The 16,543-nt window shown below is 41.0% G+C and overlaps 1 protein-coding gene across 5 annotated transcripts in view; it reads left to right on the top strand.

The window, feature by feature from the left end:
* The window catches only part of EZR (ezrin), a 57,532-nt gene that overhangs the window by 35,950 nt on the left and 5,039 nt on the right, over positions 1 to 16,543 (top strand). For 4 of the 5 annotated variants that reach the window (XM_061624270.1, XM_061624271.1, XM_061624273.1 and 1 more), the window contains exons 5-13: positions 583 to 857; positions 2,391 to 2,474; positions 3,433 to 3,579; positions 6,781 to 6,877; positions 10,051 to 10,214; positions 11,171 to 11,301; positions 11,978 to 12,138; positions 14,907 to 14,999; positions 16,101 to 16,352. In XM_061624270.1, the coding sequence (XP_061480254.1) occupies positions 583 to 857; positions 2,391 to 2,474; positions 3,433 to 3,579; positions 6,781 to 6,877; positions 10,051 to 10,214; positions 11,171 to 11,301; positions 11,978 to 12,138; positions 14,907 to 14,999; positions 16,101 to 16,352 (1,404 nt within the window). The remainder of the gene's footprint in view (positions 1 to 582; positions 858 to 2,390; positions 2,475 to 3,432; positions 3,580 to 6,780; positions 6,878 to 10,050; positions 10,215 to 11,170; positions 11,302 to 11,977; positions 12,139 to 14,906; positions 15,000 to 16,100; positions 16,353 to 16,543) is intronic. The other variant, XM_061624274.1, reaches the window with a different exon arrangement.

Genomic DNA, 16,543 nt, shown 5'->3' with positions numbered 1-16,543 from the left:
ATATAAACATTTCTTTAATTAAATAAGCAATTTATACCCCTGCTTTCCACCATATGTCTCAAAGTGACTTACAGGAAAAAAATAAAGCCTACATATAGATAGATACGTAAGTTGCAATGAGGCTGCCATTTGACTGAAATAAATGAGGAGCAAAAACGGCACTACTTGGCAAGTAGAAGCCTTATGGTCACCATACCAAGGCTATGAGCTGAAGCATTCTTGAAAGTATCTCCCACTGACAACCATGAGGCTACCTTCCAATGAAGTTATCAAATGTATTCAGAAATTATTAATAGACAAAATGTTTAAGGAGCCAAAGGAAGTCTCAAGCAAGTAGGTAGACCCATTTATTAGCAAGTGGATTTTTTTTGGACAGGAATCCTTAATTTGGGGGAAAAAATAGAAGTGTAGAACTTTACCCTTCAGAACTGGAGAGGATGTATGGACAGAATCTCTAGGCTGAACATGTGCAAAATGAAAGGTGCAGAATAATAACTGACCAAAATAAATTCAATTGTGGTTTAATTAGTTGCTCATTTTTTTGCTGCTTTCCCCTTCTTCCCCACCCCCTCTCCATTTCAGGTCTCTGCTCAAGAGGTCAGGAAAGAGAGCCCTCTGCAGTTCAAATTCCGTGCCAAGTTTTACCCTGAAGATGTATCTGAGGAGCTGATCCAGGACATCACGCAAAAGCTGTTCTTCCTGCAGGTGAAAGAAGGAATCCTTAGTGATGAGATCTATTGCCCACCTGAAACTGCTGTCCTCCTTGGGTCTTATGCTGTGCAAGCCAAATTTGGAGACTACAATAAAGAAATACACAAGGCTGGATACCTGAGTTCTGAACGTCTGGTCCCCCAACGGTGAGAATTTCTACTGAAAAACTTAGAATTCCCACAGAAGCCATGCCCCTATGATCTATCTTTAAAACTAGGCACATACAAGTGTAAAACAGGATTTGCAACTTTCTCAGCGCTGCAACATAGTTTGTAATCAATGGAATGCACAGCTAACATGCTTTGTTTGGGGTGTTTTTGTTCTTTAATTCAAGTATAATTAACAACTGAAATAGTGAAGCCAAGGTATGTTCTTTTATGTGATTTGGAACAACTTAAGATGTGAGAAAGTAAATTTTCTTAGAATGTCCTGGAGATCTTCCTTACTGATTGAGGCCAAGCAATGAACATGTTAACTAGCGAATAATTGTAGAAGAAAAGAGAGGTGTTGTTTTTTTCTTTTTGCAAACTATTCCTATGAGATACTGGGAAGTGTAATCAGCAGAGCCCCTCAGTAATGTAGGTCTTGAATTATTCAACTCAGTTCTAGTTTGATCCCTGAAAATCATGAATACCATTTAAGAACTGAAGTTTGATAGTTTAATCAATTTGGCTTTGATGGCATTTCTCTGGAACCATCAGAAATCTGCACTATTTTATTTTATTTTTAAAAGCTGGCAGTGTCTTCAGGATTTTTCTCCCATCTGTCCTTGATCAGAAGTGGGATCATTTGGCTAGAGACAGGACTACTTGTGTGGAAATAAAGGTGCTTCTTGGACCATCACATTTGTACTGGATTTGGTTGGAGAGATATGATAGAACTTTTCAAGTACTTGAAAGGTTGTCATACACAGGAAGGCAGTGATCTCTTCCTTATCATCTCAGAGTGCTGGACACGGAATAATGGGCTCAAGTTACAGGAAGCCAGATTTAAACTTCCTAACTGTTAGAGTAGTATGACAATGGAACCAATTACCAAGGGAGGTGGTGGGCTCTCCATCACTGGAGGCATTCAAGAGGCAGCTGGACAGCCACCTGTCGGGTAGGCTTTAAGTTGGAGTCCTGCATTGAGTAGGGGGTTGGACTCGGTGGCCTTATAGACCCCTTCCAACTCTACTGTGATTCTCCAAAACATTAATGGTCTCAATGTTTCACTCCCTGCTTCCTATCACTGACTATCTTTGAGGGGGGGAAATCCAGATTTCACAATGAAGTGTGCAGTCTCCATAGCCAGAGTATGCAAACTTGCACTACTGCTTAGAGCTGCGTAATACCATTCAGTTGCAAATATGGTTCTGGAATTTTGGTGCAAAATTCATGGAACCATATCTTTATGTAGGCATGTGCATCCCATTGTTGGGCACCAAACTGAACAACTTTGTATTTCCCTACACTGTAAGAAGGATGGGAAGGGCTAGTGTGCAAGAACTTGGTCAAGATTCACCTCAAATAAAAGTGCTGTCATGGACATCTCTTTTCCTAATGTAAATGTGTAGACAAGCTTCCGGATTTTTTAAATAAACTCATAAACTTAAAAGAACATAGCACTTTACATATTGCAAATGATCTTTCCTAAAAGAGCTATGAATCTCATGGTATTTCATTTCTTTGTATGTTTAGAGTAATGGACCAACATAAACTCTCTAGAGATCAGTGGGAAGAACGGATCCAGGTCTGGCATGCTGAACATGGTGGAATGCTCAAGTGAGTTATGACATTGAAGTAGGCCACCTGATTTCTAGGACTAACAACATTTGGCATTCCCATTCCCCACCACCTCTTAGCTGGGAGATAACCTGTAACCCTGTAGCCAAGAATTTCAATAGGTTCTTAATGTACATCTGGCTCTCTGTTGTCTTGTCTGCATTCATTACACAGAATTGATGGGTAATGCACATAGAAATTCCGGTGCTGGGCACGATGTGGGTAAAGTGCAACATGATCGATTGGTATTGTTGAAATGATCTTGAAAGTACACAGAACAGGTGTCATTCACATATAACATTCAATGAGTGTACAGTCTGTGTACCTGTGTACACAATAGTTGAGCTGTACAAATCAACAAGTGTACACTCTTTCATCCAAATACTTGTACATGTGTAGAGAGAGCTTGTACCTGTGTTTAGTGTAACTTGTAAACAAGTCTACAGGCAAAGACTTCAAAGGACTAGCAAATCTGTAAATTTATGTAAAAAAGTATATCTATACTGCCATATTGTAAAATAGCAGGGTGGTGTACAACAAAGCACAATTAAAAAATACAAATAACCATTAAAGTGACTGGCTAATTAAACAGTTGCAAAGGCCTGTTGGCATTTTAAAAAAAAGTCTTCAGGAGACTCCTGAAAGTCAAAAGCAAAGATGGCTGTCGAGTCTCTACTGGAAGTGTGTTCCATGGCATGGGACCAGCAACACTAAATCACCAACCTCTAGTTGAGGCCAACCAGGTCTCTTTAATACGGGGGACAACTATCAGTGCTCCTGTTGGACAACAAATGAGTAAAATTGTGACCATTTTGTAATAAGATGGTGTCTGCATGGTTTCTATTAATCACTTTCTGCTACCTCAGTGAGCGCCTTTACCACTGGCACAAGGGTTCTGCATCATATAAAAGAGAAGCATCATCTAACATTTCCTACATGTGATTTCCCTGTCAATCAGAGAGAATGCCATGCTGGAGTACCTGAAGATTGCCCAGGATCTAGAGATGTATGGAATCAACTACTTTGAAATCAAGAACAAGAAAGGGTCAGATCTCTGGCTGGGGGTAGATGCGCTTGGGCTGAACATTTATGAAAAGGATGACAAGTAAGCTGATGTTTTATTTTTCCTTTGAGGCTGAAGAGTTGGCATTAGTGCCAAAGAATTCTCTTTATTATCTGTGCTTTGTATTTTTATAGCAGCCTTATCAAAGCAAGCCACCTTGGCATGCAGAATAACTGCTGAATGCAGTTGTGCTGGGAGACACGTGACCCCTTAACTGTCTTATGACCTTCCTGCCCCCCTAAAGCTCATGTACCAGTCCAGCATATAACTTCAGTAGGGCAGGCAGGGGTCCAGCATATAACTTCAGTAGGGCAGGCAGGGGTCAAATGGAAGAATCTTTAAATGGTGGGAAAGGGAAGCCATATATCGGAGCCTGTTGTGAATGCTGGAAGAAACTTAGAGACAATACATCCATCTGCAGTGCAAAAACATTGTACACAAGCAAAATTAATTATCTATTAAATCATCCCTGATAGGTGTTTACCTACATCTAAGACCAAGAGGAATCTGTAGGGGCCATTCAGAGCCAGGATGTTAAAGAGAACAGGACTTTTAATTCTTCTGTAGAAGAGGGCATTTCAGTGAGTGAGTGTTAAAATTTCCTCACCTGGACAAGAGCCCTGTTCTCTTTAACATCTGGCCACTCTGCATCTGCGCAGTTTGACCAGACAGCTGCCCCACTCTTGTCTTGCCTGGTATTTGGCTACAGATGGCACATGACATACTGAAATCAACTTCCTTGCCCACCCAGATCTACCATAGAAGAGAGGATTTAGAGCTGCTGTATATAATATATTTACGTTGTGGAAACAACTTTAAATTTCTTAGTGCCTGCCTCCATGCTGTGAGCCACCATTCCTTAGCTGGCTACTTTGGGGTTAACCTGGAGTCTAATCAGGTTGAGTCCTCTGGCGTTCACAGATTTGCAGTCGATCCTTTGTTAGTAGGTAGCTTTGAGGTCTCTATTTATGGAAGATGGGTGGGGAAACTGCAGATTATGGGTAATCAGGGAACGAGAGAGAAGAAATATAATGAGAACAAAATGTAAAAAGAAACTGGTGCTGTTTGCATGCATATTTGCAAAGTATCAGAGAGGGAGTGCAGGATTCAGAGCTAAGGAGTCAAAGTGTAAGAGTTTGGAGGACTCTGAAATAAATTTCTGAATTTCTGCTTGAAATGCAGCAGGGTTGTTTTTTCTTTTTGGCAGTCCTAAGTTTGCTTTGTCATTTGTGTCCAAGGTAAGCTATAATCCATTTCAAAGAGAGAGATGTTAAAGCAGTCTATGGAAAAAGAATAGGATAGGCCTTCATATTGATTTTTAATTGAAATTGTATTGAGACAGTAAAGTAAGAGACTGATTTTTCTGCAGTGCCAATGTGCACTATTGCCCAGAAAACAAGGAGTGTCACTCTAGGTATTGCATGAGTGAAACTACTTGTAGTTTCTTGAATGACAGGCCTCTTTGTGTAGCCATAGTCACTCAAACTGGTTTTACAAGCTGTATAGAGCCTGAAGAAAGGAAACTCTGCCTCTGAAGGAAAATCAAGGGAAGGGCAAGCATATACAACAAAGTAAACATTGGAAGCTCTGATAATTAATTCATAAACTTGGTTCCCCCCCTTCTCTATTTATACAGTTATATGCCGCAATTTCTTTAAATGAATTAGAGCTGGGTTGCACGTGGAAAGCTGCAGGTAGGGTGGGCAGGTAAAAAGAGAGGACAGGGCTCCTGCACCTTGTAGTAGTTGTTTAGGCAAGTCTTCTCCAACCTGGTGCCCTCCAGATGTTTTGGACTACAGATGTTTTGGAGGGAACCAGGCTGGTGAAGAGTGGTATAGAAGGAATTTCAGCAGGTTTAGCTTGTATAGCTAAGACTTCTTGTTTTACCCAACTATGTAGGAACCCCATCCTCTTTTCTTTTTTCTTTGTTTTTTGCATCTTGCCACCCTAGCTGCAGGGCGGGATAGGGCAAATCACACCTGTGGTTAATAGAGTTTAACATATAAATAGTAGTGCCTCTGCTTTTCATAATGAAAACAAAATTCTAGTTCTTCCACACCTAATTACTATCCCAGTGTTTTGAAGTGGCAGATGGAAGGGAGACATTAAAAATCTTGCGTTACATTTATAATTTCTTAAATTATCTTTTTCATGTATTAGAGGTGGGGTTAAACTGAGAGATACCCCTAACATGGATAAGATTGTACTTCCAAATTAAGCATGTAAGCCAATGGGCATTTTGAGACCTTTCATAACAGATGTGCTATATATAAAAAAGTAAATGGGTGTCAACATCTTGAGTAGATTTTAATAGTTTTGCTTTGTTTTGAAGCTGAAATATTAATAGTTTGCAATTAATTGCAGGTGAATTTTTAACATGAATAAAATCTGCATATGAATGAATGATAGGCAAGGTGTGATTAAGCTTCCATAAGATTTACTTAAGGTTTATTTGGCTCCTTTCAATCCAGTGGTATCAGAAGGATGGGGATTGTAGGAGTATTGAGCACACAGGATTCTAAGGAAAAAGGAATGCTTTCAAGCACCAGTGAATAATCACTAAAACACACACACATAAAGTTCATATGCTAATTTATATGTGCGCAGACACAAACGGTAACACCTCCCAAAAAGAGGCAACCCATGGTGCAAGCACATGTAACAAAAGGCATCACACACATACTAAGCCAAGTGAGCAACCTTGCTGCTCTTTAAAAAACAAACAAACAAACAGGCAAGTCATTGGTCAGCTTGTCCAGAATCCACCAAGCAAGCAACAGCAGAGACCTTTTTTTCTTCCATGAAGTTTTAACTGGAAGGCCAGACACCATCTGCACTGGTCAAGAGGAATGTCTTTGGTCTTAGAGGCGTTCTGGGGAAGGGAAGAGGGTGAGGTAGCTGGAGGCCTGCACTTTTGTTTTTGTTCTGCCACCCTAGCACTGCCCAAAGTGAAAGAAGGTTTTTAAAAATTGGAAAGGGCTTCCATCTGAGGGTGAGATGGCACCTGTGGGCAGCACATTGGGAATCCAAATCTAAGCAAAAATAATATCCAGGTTTAGAACCCCAAGTCCGTGTTCCACTAGATCAAACTGAAGAAATGACTTGTTTTTAATGTTTTTTCTACCCAGTAGCAAATCTGACAGTAATGATGCTGGCCCTTTTTATATTGCATAGTCGTAATCAAGACAAACTTCATCAGTGTCTCTTCTTAAAAACAAAACTATAATAATTTTGTGCTTGCAGATTAACTCCTAAGATTGGCTTCCCTTGGAGTGAGATCAGAAACATCTCTTTCAATGACAAGAAATTTGTTATAAAGCCAATTGACAAGAAAGCCCCAGTAAGTACTGTATAGCTGATGAAGAGTATTTCTGTTAAATTAAGAATGTTAACTTGCATCCTTACTTTGATACTTTTGATACCAATAGTATAGTTGTGAACTGCACGTGTCAGCAAACAACCACTACTTCAGCTCATAGGTTATTAGATTCTTTATTAAAGCATCAAGAAAATATAATGTGCAATTAAAAAAGAATATTGACTTAATAGAAAAGTATTCTTTTAATGTGTTTCTTATTCCCTTTTAATGTGGTTTTTTCCTCCCTTTTAGTATGTTCTCTAGAACATCTCAGAAATGTTCTTTGTGACCTTCAGAGACACAAGAGCAATGCCACTTTTCCCAGCAGCAACCCGGCTTGTTTTTCATATCTGATGGAAAGTTTTTCCCCTGAGGCTTCTAAATAACTTACCCCACAGGCCAGCTGCTCTAAAGAATTTGTACCTGTAAATTGCTTTTTATCTCTGATGCCCATGTGATTGAGTGAAACCTCTTTAGAGACCTCTACAGACGTTAAATATAAGAATCCTTAACGCCATTGTGGGGAGGGGGTTTGCTCTGAGAATTCATTATGCATGGCTCTTTTTCCTTTTGCTGATGACAGTAGAAAGAGAAGGATGGATAGATGTGTTCTTTGCCATTCACTCCCACATATCTCCAATGTACTGGAGGCAGGGCTTGGGGAGTGGAGCTGCCTCCTCTGCAAACTGTGTACCTCCCACAGTTTGACTACATTGGAAGCTATGAGATAAATCTGACCGGTTGGTGAATTAATGAAATTCAGACCTCTCCCTTTTTTCTCATGTGCACATAAACTGCCTATGCCAGAGGGTTGTTCAACTGTCTTTATATGTATACAAAATATTTGTGAATCTTGGGCATAGCCCATCGTATGCAAACTGAAATGAACTTTTAAAATGAGAAATTTGCAAAAGGCTACTACAGAAATTAGCTTATCCTAGTAAAGAGTTTCATGTCTAGAATTATATATTTTTAACTATGCAAAGTGTTTTGCGTTCTTTGGCTATGATCCAGTGTGCACTAGCAGACTTCTCCTATTGGTAATCGTGAGTGCTTGTGAATGCATCCCGCATTGATCTTAAGGTCCCTGGGAAAATGGGTCCAGAAATTCAAAGCAAATCTAGGGTTCCCATTGTTCTTTTTAAATACAGTTAAATACAACATTTATAACAGTCACTATTATTACGTCTGTCTGATACACAATAATCTGCATAAAACAACACCCCTCCTTCTCTCTCAAATGAAATGGACACATTTTTCTTTATAGCCAAGATCAGAGCTCAGTGAATTGTTTGTTGCCTCCTGCGTATAATTTGCTGACCATATGGTCGTAATAAAACTATCTCCTGCGTATAACTGTCCACTGCAAGAGAAGCCAAGATTGTGTGAAATCTTCTTGATAACAAAATAACTTGCAAGCAATTGTTGCTTCATTATTTACCCTGTTGAAAAATGGACTGCCTTCAAGTCGATCCTGACTTATGGCAACCCTGTGAATAGGGTTTTCATGGTAAGCGGTATTCAGAGAGGGTTTACCATTGCCTTCCTCTGAGGCTGAGAGGCAGTGACTGGCCCAAGGTCACCCAGTGAGCTTCATGGCTGTGTGGGGATTCGAATCCTGGTCTCTGAGGTCGTAGTCCAGCACCTTAGCCACTACACCACATTGGCTCTCTGTTTAACCTGTTAAGAGTGGAAATTGAGAGCCTGTATAGACAACCAGTGCAGAGAAATTCTAAAGACATTGTGACCTCTGTGCTTTTAGAAGCAACATACACTGCTTTGGATGATTAAGGCATGACTTTTCCTAATCTAATAAGAGCCTGGAGTTATTAGAGAACTAAAAGAGAGCCATTGAGGTGTAGTGATTGGACTGTGAAAGCTGGAGTTCAAATACCTAGCTCAGCCATAAAGTGACAGCTAGTCACTATCTAGCTCAGCCAGATAACAAGAAAATGCAACTTTGCAGTTCTATAGCATTTGACTGATTAAGGGCTGCCGCCGCCGTGATCATATTACCCCAGTACTTAAGGAACTGCACTGGCTACTGGTAGTTGCTAGGGCCAAATTTAAGATCCTGGCTTTAACTTTCAAGGTGCTCCATAAGGCTGGCCCACTTTACCTAAAGAGTTGTCTCCACTCGCACCAGGGGCGCCGGCTTACAAGATTGTCCTTGAATGGTTTGCTTCTTATTCCCCCAACAAAAGCAGCGAGATTGGGGAGGACACGGTCCAGAGCTTTTTCAGTAGTGGCTCCCTCACTTTGGAATTCTTTGCCAACTGACCTCCGTCAGGCCCCTTCCTTGTTATGCTTTCGTCGGGCCTTGAAAACCTGGCTCTTTAACCAGGCTTGGGAAGGGGGTTAGGCTGGCAGAGGGTAGTTCCGTGGGGGTTTATTCAGTTTTTAAATTTTATACTGTTTGCTTTTTGAATTGTTTTTACATGAATTGTATTGTAGTTTGTTGTACATCGCTCAGAGTGGCAGATTGACCTCTGTCAGATGGGCGTCTAACAAATCTAATAAATAAATAAAATGTAGGTTTGTGTCTAGTTTACTTGGGTGAAATAGCTGTGAAGCAGCTTATTTCCTAACAAGGTCAGAGTGGGTATAAAATAGTTTACAGTAGAGTAAATGTTAAGGGTTAAGACCTGGGGGTGAAACAAGATGTCTTATCGCTACACAAAAATATTAGACACCATTTTGTTGTATGAACATTTGTTATAGTTTGAAGGACCCTTCCTTAAGTAACTTTGTTTTAAAGTTGACTGCTTGGAGAAGTGAAATGTTTGTTTCCTCTGCCGCTTGAATGGGGTGGTGCTAGTACACCTTCACTATACTAACTTCCTTAACATCAAAATCCCTTTCTTGTAGTAGCATCAACATTTCTATCCTATATTTATTTCCCCAAATTTCTCTTCTCTCCCTCTCAATTCTTGGAACTGAGCTGTTCGCTCTAGAGACACAAATCATGGGTAAGTTTCAGGAAAATAACAAAAGCTCCGCCAAATTAAACATATAAGCTGCTGTTAATATGTTACCTGGATTTTCCATTAGAAAGAACTAAGGACCAAGTGAGAGGGAAGATGAGAATACTTGTGGGAAGCCCAAGAATATCTGTTTTTTCATTTGTTTCTTCCCCCCCTTCCTCCTTCTTCCAGGACTTTGTGTTTTATGCTCCCCGTCTAAGAATTAACAAGAGGATCCTGCAGCTGTGCATGGGAAATCACGAGTTGTACATGCGCCGTAGGAAACCGGACACCATTGAGGTCCAACAAATGAAAGCCCAGGCCCGTGAAGAGAAGCACCAAAAACAGCTAGAAAGGTGCCAGTGGTGGGAGGTGGGGATAGGAATGGAGAAAGTAGCTGGACTTGATCTGTTAGTTTTACCAACGTTGCAAGAGGTAGAGATTGGTGGTGGTGAAGGTCGAAAGGGTAAAAATTAGGACAACACAAAGCTGTTGCTTTTTTTGTTTTTTGCACTAAGTATAAGCACTTAGCTGAGAGGTAATGACATAAAGTGACAGGTAATTATTTAAAGAAATTGTATTTTATTTTAAAATAGTAAACTGCGTTGAGTGCCTTGGTAGAAAGTGGCACATAAATGCAATAAAATAAATATTAGAACACATCAACATTATATGACCTACTGGTTACATAACAGATAAGACAGTCTACCTGGTAATTTTAAGAAAGCTTAAGCTCTGTTACACAGTAATATGCCAACTAATCAAAACAAAACCAGGGGACTCATGTACACTGACTCTCCTTCCTCCTTTTTCAGGGTTTGCCCTTACTGCTCCAGATAAAAAACACTCATTTTCAGTACTGCCATTAATTATACAGCGTGTGTTATGTTACACAGGCCCTGCTTACCAGTCTCCCCCAAATCATTTTGTTATCCAAGATGCGTGGTGACATCCATATAATGCTATGCATACCCAGGGTGGAGCCAGTGGAAATCATCTCTGCAGTGGGTATAGCTTGGTGAGAGGCTGAGTAGCCTGATTCTGGCTTGCAGAGTGCCATAGTACTTAATTTCTTCCTGGTTTCCTAATGTGAAAGCTTGAAGCACCTCATTGTTGCTGCCCCCCTGAGCGCAGCCACTGTAGATGTAAAGGAGTGTTTGGCTATCATATTTTCAGCATCCTTCTGTTCTACTTGCTATAAAAAATAACAAAAGATAAAGGCTTTTAACCCCAGCATAGGAATGATTATACAGGGTAAGCTGACTTGTAACCTCCAGAATTCTGAAACAAATTTATTTTTATATACTTGCAGACAACAATTAGAAAATGAAAAGAAGAAGAGAGAGACAATTGAGAAGGAGAAAGAGCAGATGTTAAGGGAGAAAGAAGAGCTGATGGTGAGACTGCAGGAGTATGAACTGAAGACACAGAAAGCAGAAAAAGGTACAACTTCCATTGATGCGGCAGGCAACTGGAGCCCAGGTTTTCACTCTTTCCCCACCCTCTTACACCTGCTTAGACTTCCAGCATAGCTGTGTGTTTACCAGCTGTAATACCCTAACAGTGCTGTTCCATGACCTTTCATTGGGTTTCATGATAGAAATAGGCAAATGGGGGAACATCTCCTTTACAGAGCACAGTAACCACACTCTTAACAGATGGAGGTTTTATAGGAGATTCCTTTTTAATTTTAGTCTTTGAATTAGTTATGACCTGTGCATATTCCTCTATAAATGCAGCTGGTATTACTGCTATTTACTCCTACAACAGAATGGGTGAGCCAAGCAATTTGATAAAAGCAGCTTCTAAATTCTTAACTTCCCTATCAATGAAAGTACTTCATTAATCAAACTGTTGTCCTCCCTTTCATCTGTACCATTGTAATCCTTTAGAATCCATACCTGTACTACAGCCCTATAAATGGCATAATACAAAGCTATAACTATTTAGCTTCAAAAAGCATGTTTTGCATTTTTATAAGATGCATGATGGTATTCAAAAAGCAAGCTGCTGTTTATATGTAGATAGAAGGCTGCTGAGTTTGCTAAGTGTCAATTAAAGCTGGAATTTTACATAAGCCAAAATTTTTATCATGTGGATTTTTTTCCTTTCCTTCCAGAGCTCTCAGACCAAGTCCAAAAAGCCAGGCAGCTTGAGGATGAAAGGAGAAGGGCTCAGGAGGAAGCTGAACGTCTGGAGAATGACCGTTTAGCTGCTCTGCAAGCCAAAGAAGAACTAGAGAAGCAAGCTGCTGACCAGTTGAAGAGTCAGGAGCAGCTGGTATGCATCCAAGGCATTTGAGAGATAAACTTTGAAAAGTATATGAATCTTAGCAAACAAGTTTGGTTGAGCACTGCATTATGGGGCAAGAAAAATCATTTGCCGGAAGGAATTGTTGGCCAAGCTGGAGCACTTTGTAAAGTAGTATAGGACATATTTATAGAAGAGTGTGTCTGTATTTCTAAATAGTGAGCCTTGAGAATGAAAGGGGAGAAATCAAGCTATGAGTGTTTGTTTTTCATGGAATTCATGTCCTGCCTTACCACTCAAAACACTCAAAGCTACTTGCACCATACATATAATAACAACCAGACATCTTTAAAAATATTCCTAAAGCACAGCAGAAGAGGGGCAATATAACCAGAAGACCAAAACAAGCAGAAAGCTAACTCAATGCTTGCTTAAACAAAAACATCTTAAATTGGTGGTGGATTGTAAGAGGTAGGGCAATGCAGATCTCACAAAACAGGGAATTCCACAATATGGGTGTTGTCATGGTGAAATCCCCCTTCCTTATCAGGTGCACCAGTTGTTTGCCGGGCCCAATTGAAGGTGTTGGTTTTGACCTTTAAATCCCTATACAGTCTCGGCCCAGTCTATCTGAAGGAGCACCTCCAGCATCATCAGCTATCCCGTCCAACAAGATCAGCCTCAAAAGACCTCTCTATCCCATCAGTCAAAACAGCCAGACTGGTGAGGACTAGAGAGAGGGCTTTTTCAATTGTGGCCCCCACCCTGTGGAACTCCCTCCCGAATGATCTCCGCCATGCCCCCTCTATAATGAGTTTCCGCCGGGCCATGAAGACCTGGCTCTTCAGGCAGGCTTTTGGGGTGGGCTAGATTTCATCGTTATTGTTTTCAGTTTTTTAATGTCTATTATATTTGTATGCCTATTTTGTACGTCGCCCAGAGTGGCTGGATAGCCAGCCAGATGGGAGACTAAGAAATTAAATAAATAAATAAGCTTAGCTGGTAGTGGGGCATGCAACAGGCCCTAAGAACATAAGATCAGCCCTGCTGGATCAGGCCAGAAGCCCATCTAGTCCAGCTTCCTATTCTCACAGTGGCCAACCAGATGCCTATGGGAAGCCAGCAAACGGGATCTGAGAGCAAAAGCACTCTCCCCACTTGTGACTCCCAGTAACTGATACACAGGCATGCTGCCTCTGATGGTGGAGGCAAAACACAGCCATTGTGTTTAGTAGCCATCATGTATCTGTCCAATCCTCTTTTAAGCCACCCAGGTTGGTGGCCCATCTCCAGCCCACTGTGGAGGGACTGGTAGTTATCATACTGGAGGTAACTATCCTTAAGGTTTTAAAGTCATAACCAGCACCTTAAATTTATTTATTTATTTATTTATTTTATTTTATTTATATACCGCCCTAAGGCCAAGGGCTCTCTGGGCGGTGTACATAATAATAAAACAATCAGAGAATATATAAATACAATAATACAATGGAATCAAACAAAAATAATCAAAATAGCAGCAAAATACATCAATAAATATTAATAGTACACATTAAAATGCCTGGGAATATAAAAAGTTTTTCACCTGGCACCAAAAAGATTGCAGCGTCGGCGCCAGGCGCACCTCATCGGGGGAACATTCCACAGTTCGGGGGCCACAACCGAAAAGGCCCTATTTCTAGTCACCACCCTCCGAGCTTCTCGATGGGATGGTACTCGGAGGAGGGCCTTAGATGTTGAGCGCAGTGTACGGGTAGTTTCATATTGGGAGAGGCGCTCCACCAGGTATTGCGGTCCCATGCCGTGTAAGGCTTTATAGGTCAAAACCAGCACTTTGAATTTAGCCCGGAAACAAATAGGAAGCCAGTGCAGACGGGCCAGAACAGGTGTTATATGAGCGGACCTTCTGGTCCGCGTCAACAATCTGGCCGCTGCATTCTGGACTAACTGTAGTTTCCGAACTATCTTCAAGGGCAGCCCAACGTAGAGCGCATTGCAGTAGTCCAATCTAGAAGTTACCAGAGCATGAACGACTGAGGCGAGGTTGTCACTGTCCAGATAGGGACGTAAACCAGGGCTGTGGAGTCGGTACGTCAAACCTTCAACTCCAACTCCTCTATTTTTCTACTCTCCGACTCCTTCATAAATGGCAAATGTATATTATTTATTTATTTTATTTATTTATTATTTGATTTATATCCCGCCCTTCCTCCCTACAGGAGCCCAGGATGGCAAACAGAAACACTAAAAACACTTTAAGACATCATAAAAAGACCTTAAAATACATTAAAACAAAAAAAATTAAATTATTAATTTTATTGTGAAGTCGGAGTCGGTACATTTCTTCCAACTCCACCCAAAATTGCTTCCGACTCCACTACTCCGACTCCACAGCCCTGCCTTAAAGTGTACCCAGAACCAAATGAACAGTGAAGATTTTACAGGAGTGGAGTAACATGTTCCCTAAAGCTGGTTCCATTCAACAGCCTTGCAGCAGCATTTTATGCCAACTGAAATTTTCAAGTGCTCTTTTAAGGGCAGTTCTGCAGAGAGAGAGTTACAATAGACCAGCCTGGATTTAAATCCATGTTCTCCAAGAACAGGTGTAGCTGGACAAAAGCAATCTTGGTTACAGCTGCCACTTGAGAATCTTAATGGTAGCCCCCAGTTCCAGAAGCTGTGAACCTAGTTTTTCAAGGGAAGAACAACTCCATCCACAATGGGCCATTTCCCTATTTCTCAATCAGCTGACTTACTAAGAATATTTCCGTTAAAATACTTCTCTCTCTGTTAAACAGGCTACAGAGCTTGCTGAATACACGGCCAGGATTGCACTTCTGGAAGAGGCAAGGAAACGCAAAGAGAATGAGGTGGAAGAGTGGCAGCACAGAGTAAGAGTGAAGTTTCTTTTGAGCTTTGTGTTAGTCTGTTCAGCCTTCAAGGGTTTAGCAGTTTTAAGCCTTCGCAAATGCATTACTTGGATCTTTCAGTCTCATTAATCTGAGAATACGGGCTACGCAATTCTATGGAACAGTAGTTTGTGTCACTCTTCTAACCCTGGAGGAACATCAGGGGACTGTGTTGATAGGGCTGCATTATTTTTTAAAGATATTTATATACTGCTTCTGAGGCATCTCCCTCAAAGTAGTTTACATAACAATATTAAAACAAGCTTTTGTAAAACTGCATACTTGCTCTTTTAGGAGGCGTGCAACCCCATCCAGAAGAAGCACATTCCCCAGTTCCAGTTGCCAATTTGCTACCAGGCCAGGTTTAAAGTCCTTTTGTTAATTCACAAAGCCTAAACAACTTGGGCCCAAATACCTTAAGGACCGGCTGACTCCCTATGTTTCATCCCATTCACTGAGATCTTCTGATGGGGCACGTTTGCTGGTTCCCCATACCTCTGAGGTTCAGTTGGCCTCCACCAGAGACCGAACCTTTAGAGTGGAAGGCCCTGCTCTGTGGAACTCCCTACCAACAGAGGGTCAGCAGGAACCATCCCTCCTTTATTTCAGGTGTTATTTAAAAGCCGAAGTTTTTAGGCAGGACTTTTAACATTATTCTCCCCCCTCCCCTAAACCAGACATTGGTTCAGGATCTGTATGGCCTGTAAGAAGACAATAATGACAAGCAACAGGAAAAAGCATTGTATGGCAAGTTACTTGGCAGCCTTATTTAATCGCATCAGACTGTGGTGTGGGTGGAGCTGAACTCGTGTCTTTTTTTGTCCTTGTCACATAGTACCTGCTTGCATAGCTTCTTGCGAGTAGCTAAATAGCTCAAAACATTCTAGATAAAACTGTGCTGATCTTGCTAGCACCTCAAATGTTTAAAAACTAGTTCCCTGTACAGAGAGAAACTATAGAATACAACATACTTCTTTAGCAAACAGTCTGCTTTTTGTTTACACTCCTTGTTTTTCTGTACTCACTGGAATCTTTGTAAACGAAATATGCTGTAGAAACTTGCTTTCTGGTCCATTTTTATAGGCTATTGAAGCCCAAGAAGATCTTGTAAAAACAAAAGAGGAGCTACATTTAGTGATGACTGCTCCACCTCCTCCACCCCCACCTGTGTATGAACCAGTGAACTATCATGTCCATGACAACCTTCAAGATGAAGGAATAGAGTCTTCTGGCTACAGTGCAGAATTCTCAAGTGAAGGCATATTGGATGATCGCAATGAAGAGAAGCGTATTACTGAAGCAGAAAAGAATGAGCGTGTGCAAAGGCAGCTGAAGGTAAGAATCTTTTTTCAGGTAACTACTGCTGAAAATGACAACTCATTCATGGGATTATTCAGATGTGTAGGTTACCTTATCTACCCTTTCCAGAGAGTGAGAGAATGGTTGTCTATTGAATAATCTAGGCACATCAGAATTGATGGACCAGGGAGTTCTGTAGTCCTGTCCTTGCTGCTATTCACCTGGCT

The sequence above is a fragment of the Rhineura floridana genome, chromosome 4 (assembly GCF_030035675.1).
Source record: "Rhineura floridana isolate rRhiFlo1 chromosome 4, rRhiFlo1.hap2, whole genome shotgun sequence".
Taxonomy (NCBI): Eukaryota; Metazoa; Chordata; class Lepidosauria; order Squamata; family Rhineuridae; genus Rhineura; species Rhineura floridana.
Note: the sequence above shows the minus strand (reverse complement) of the source record. Positions and strands in the feature narration are given on the sequence as shown.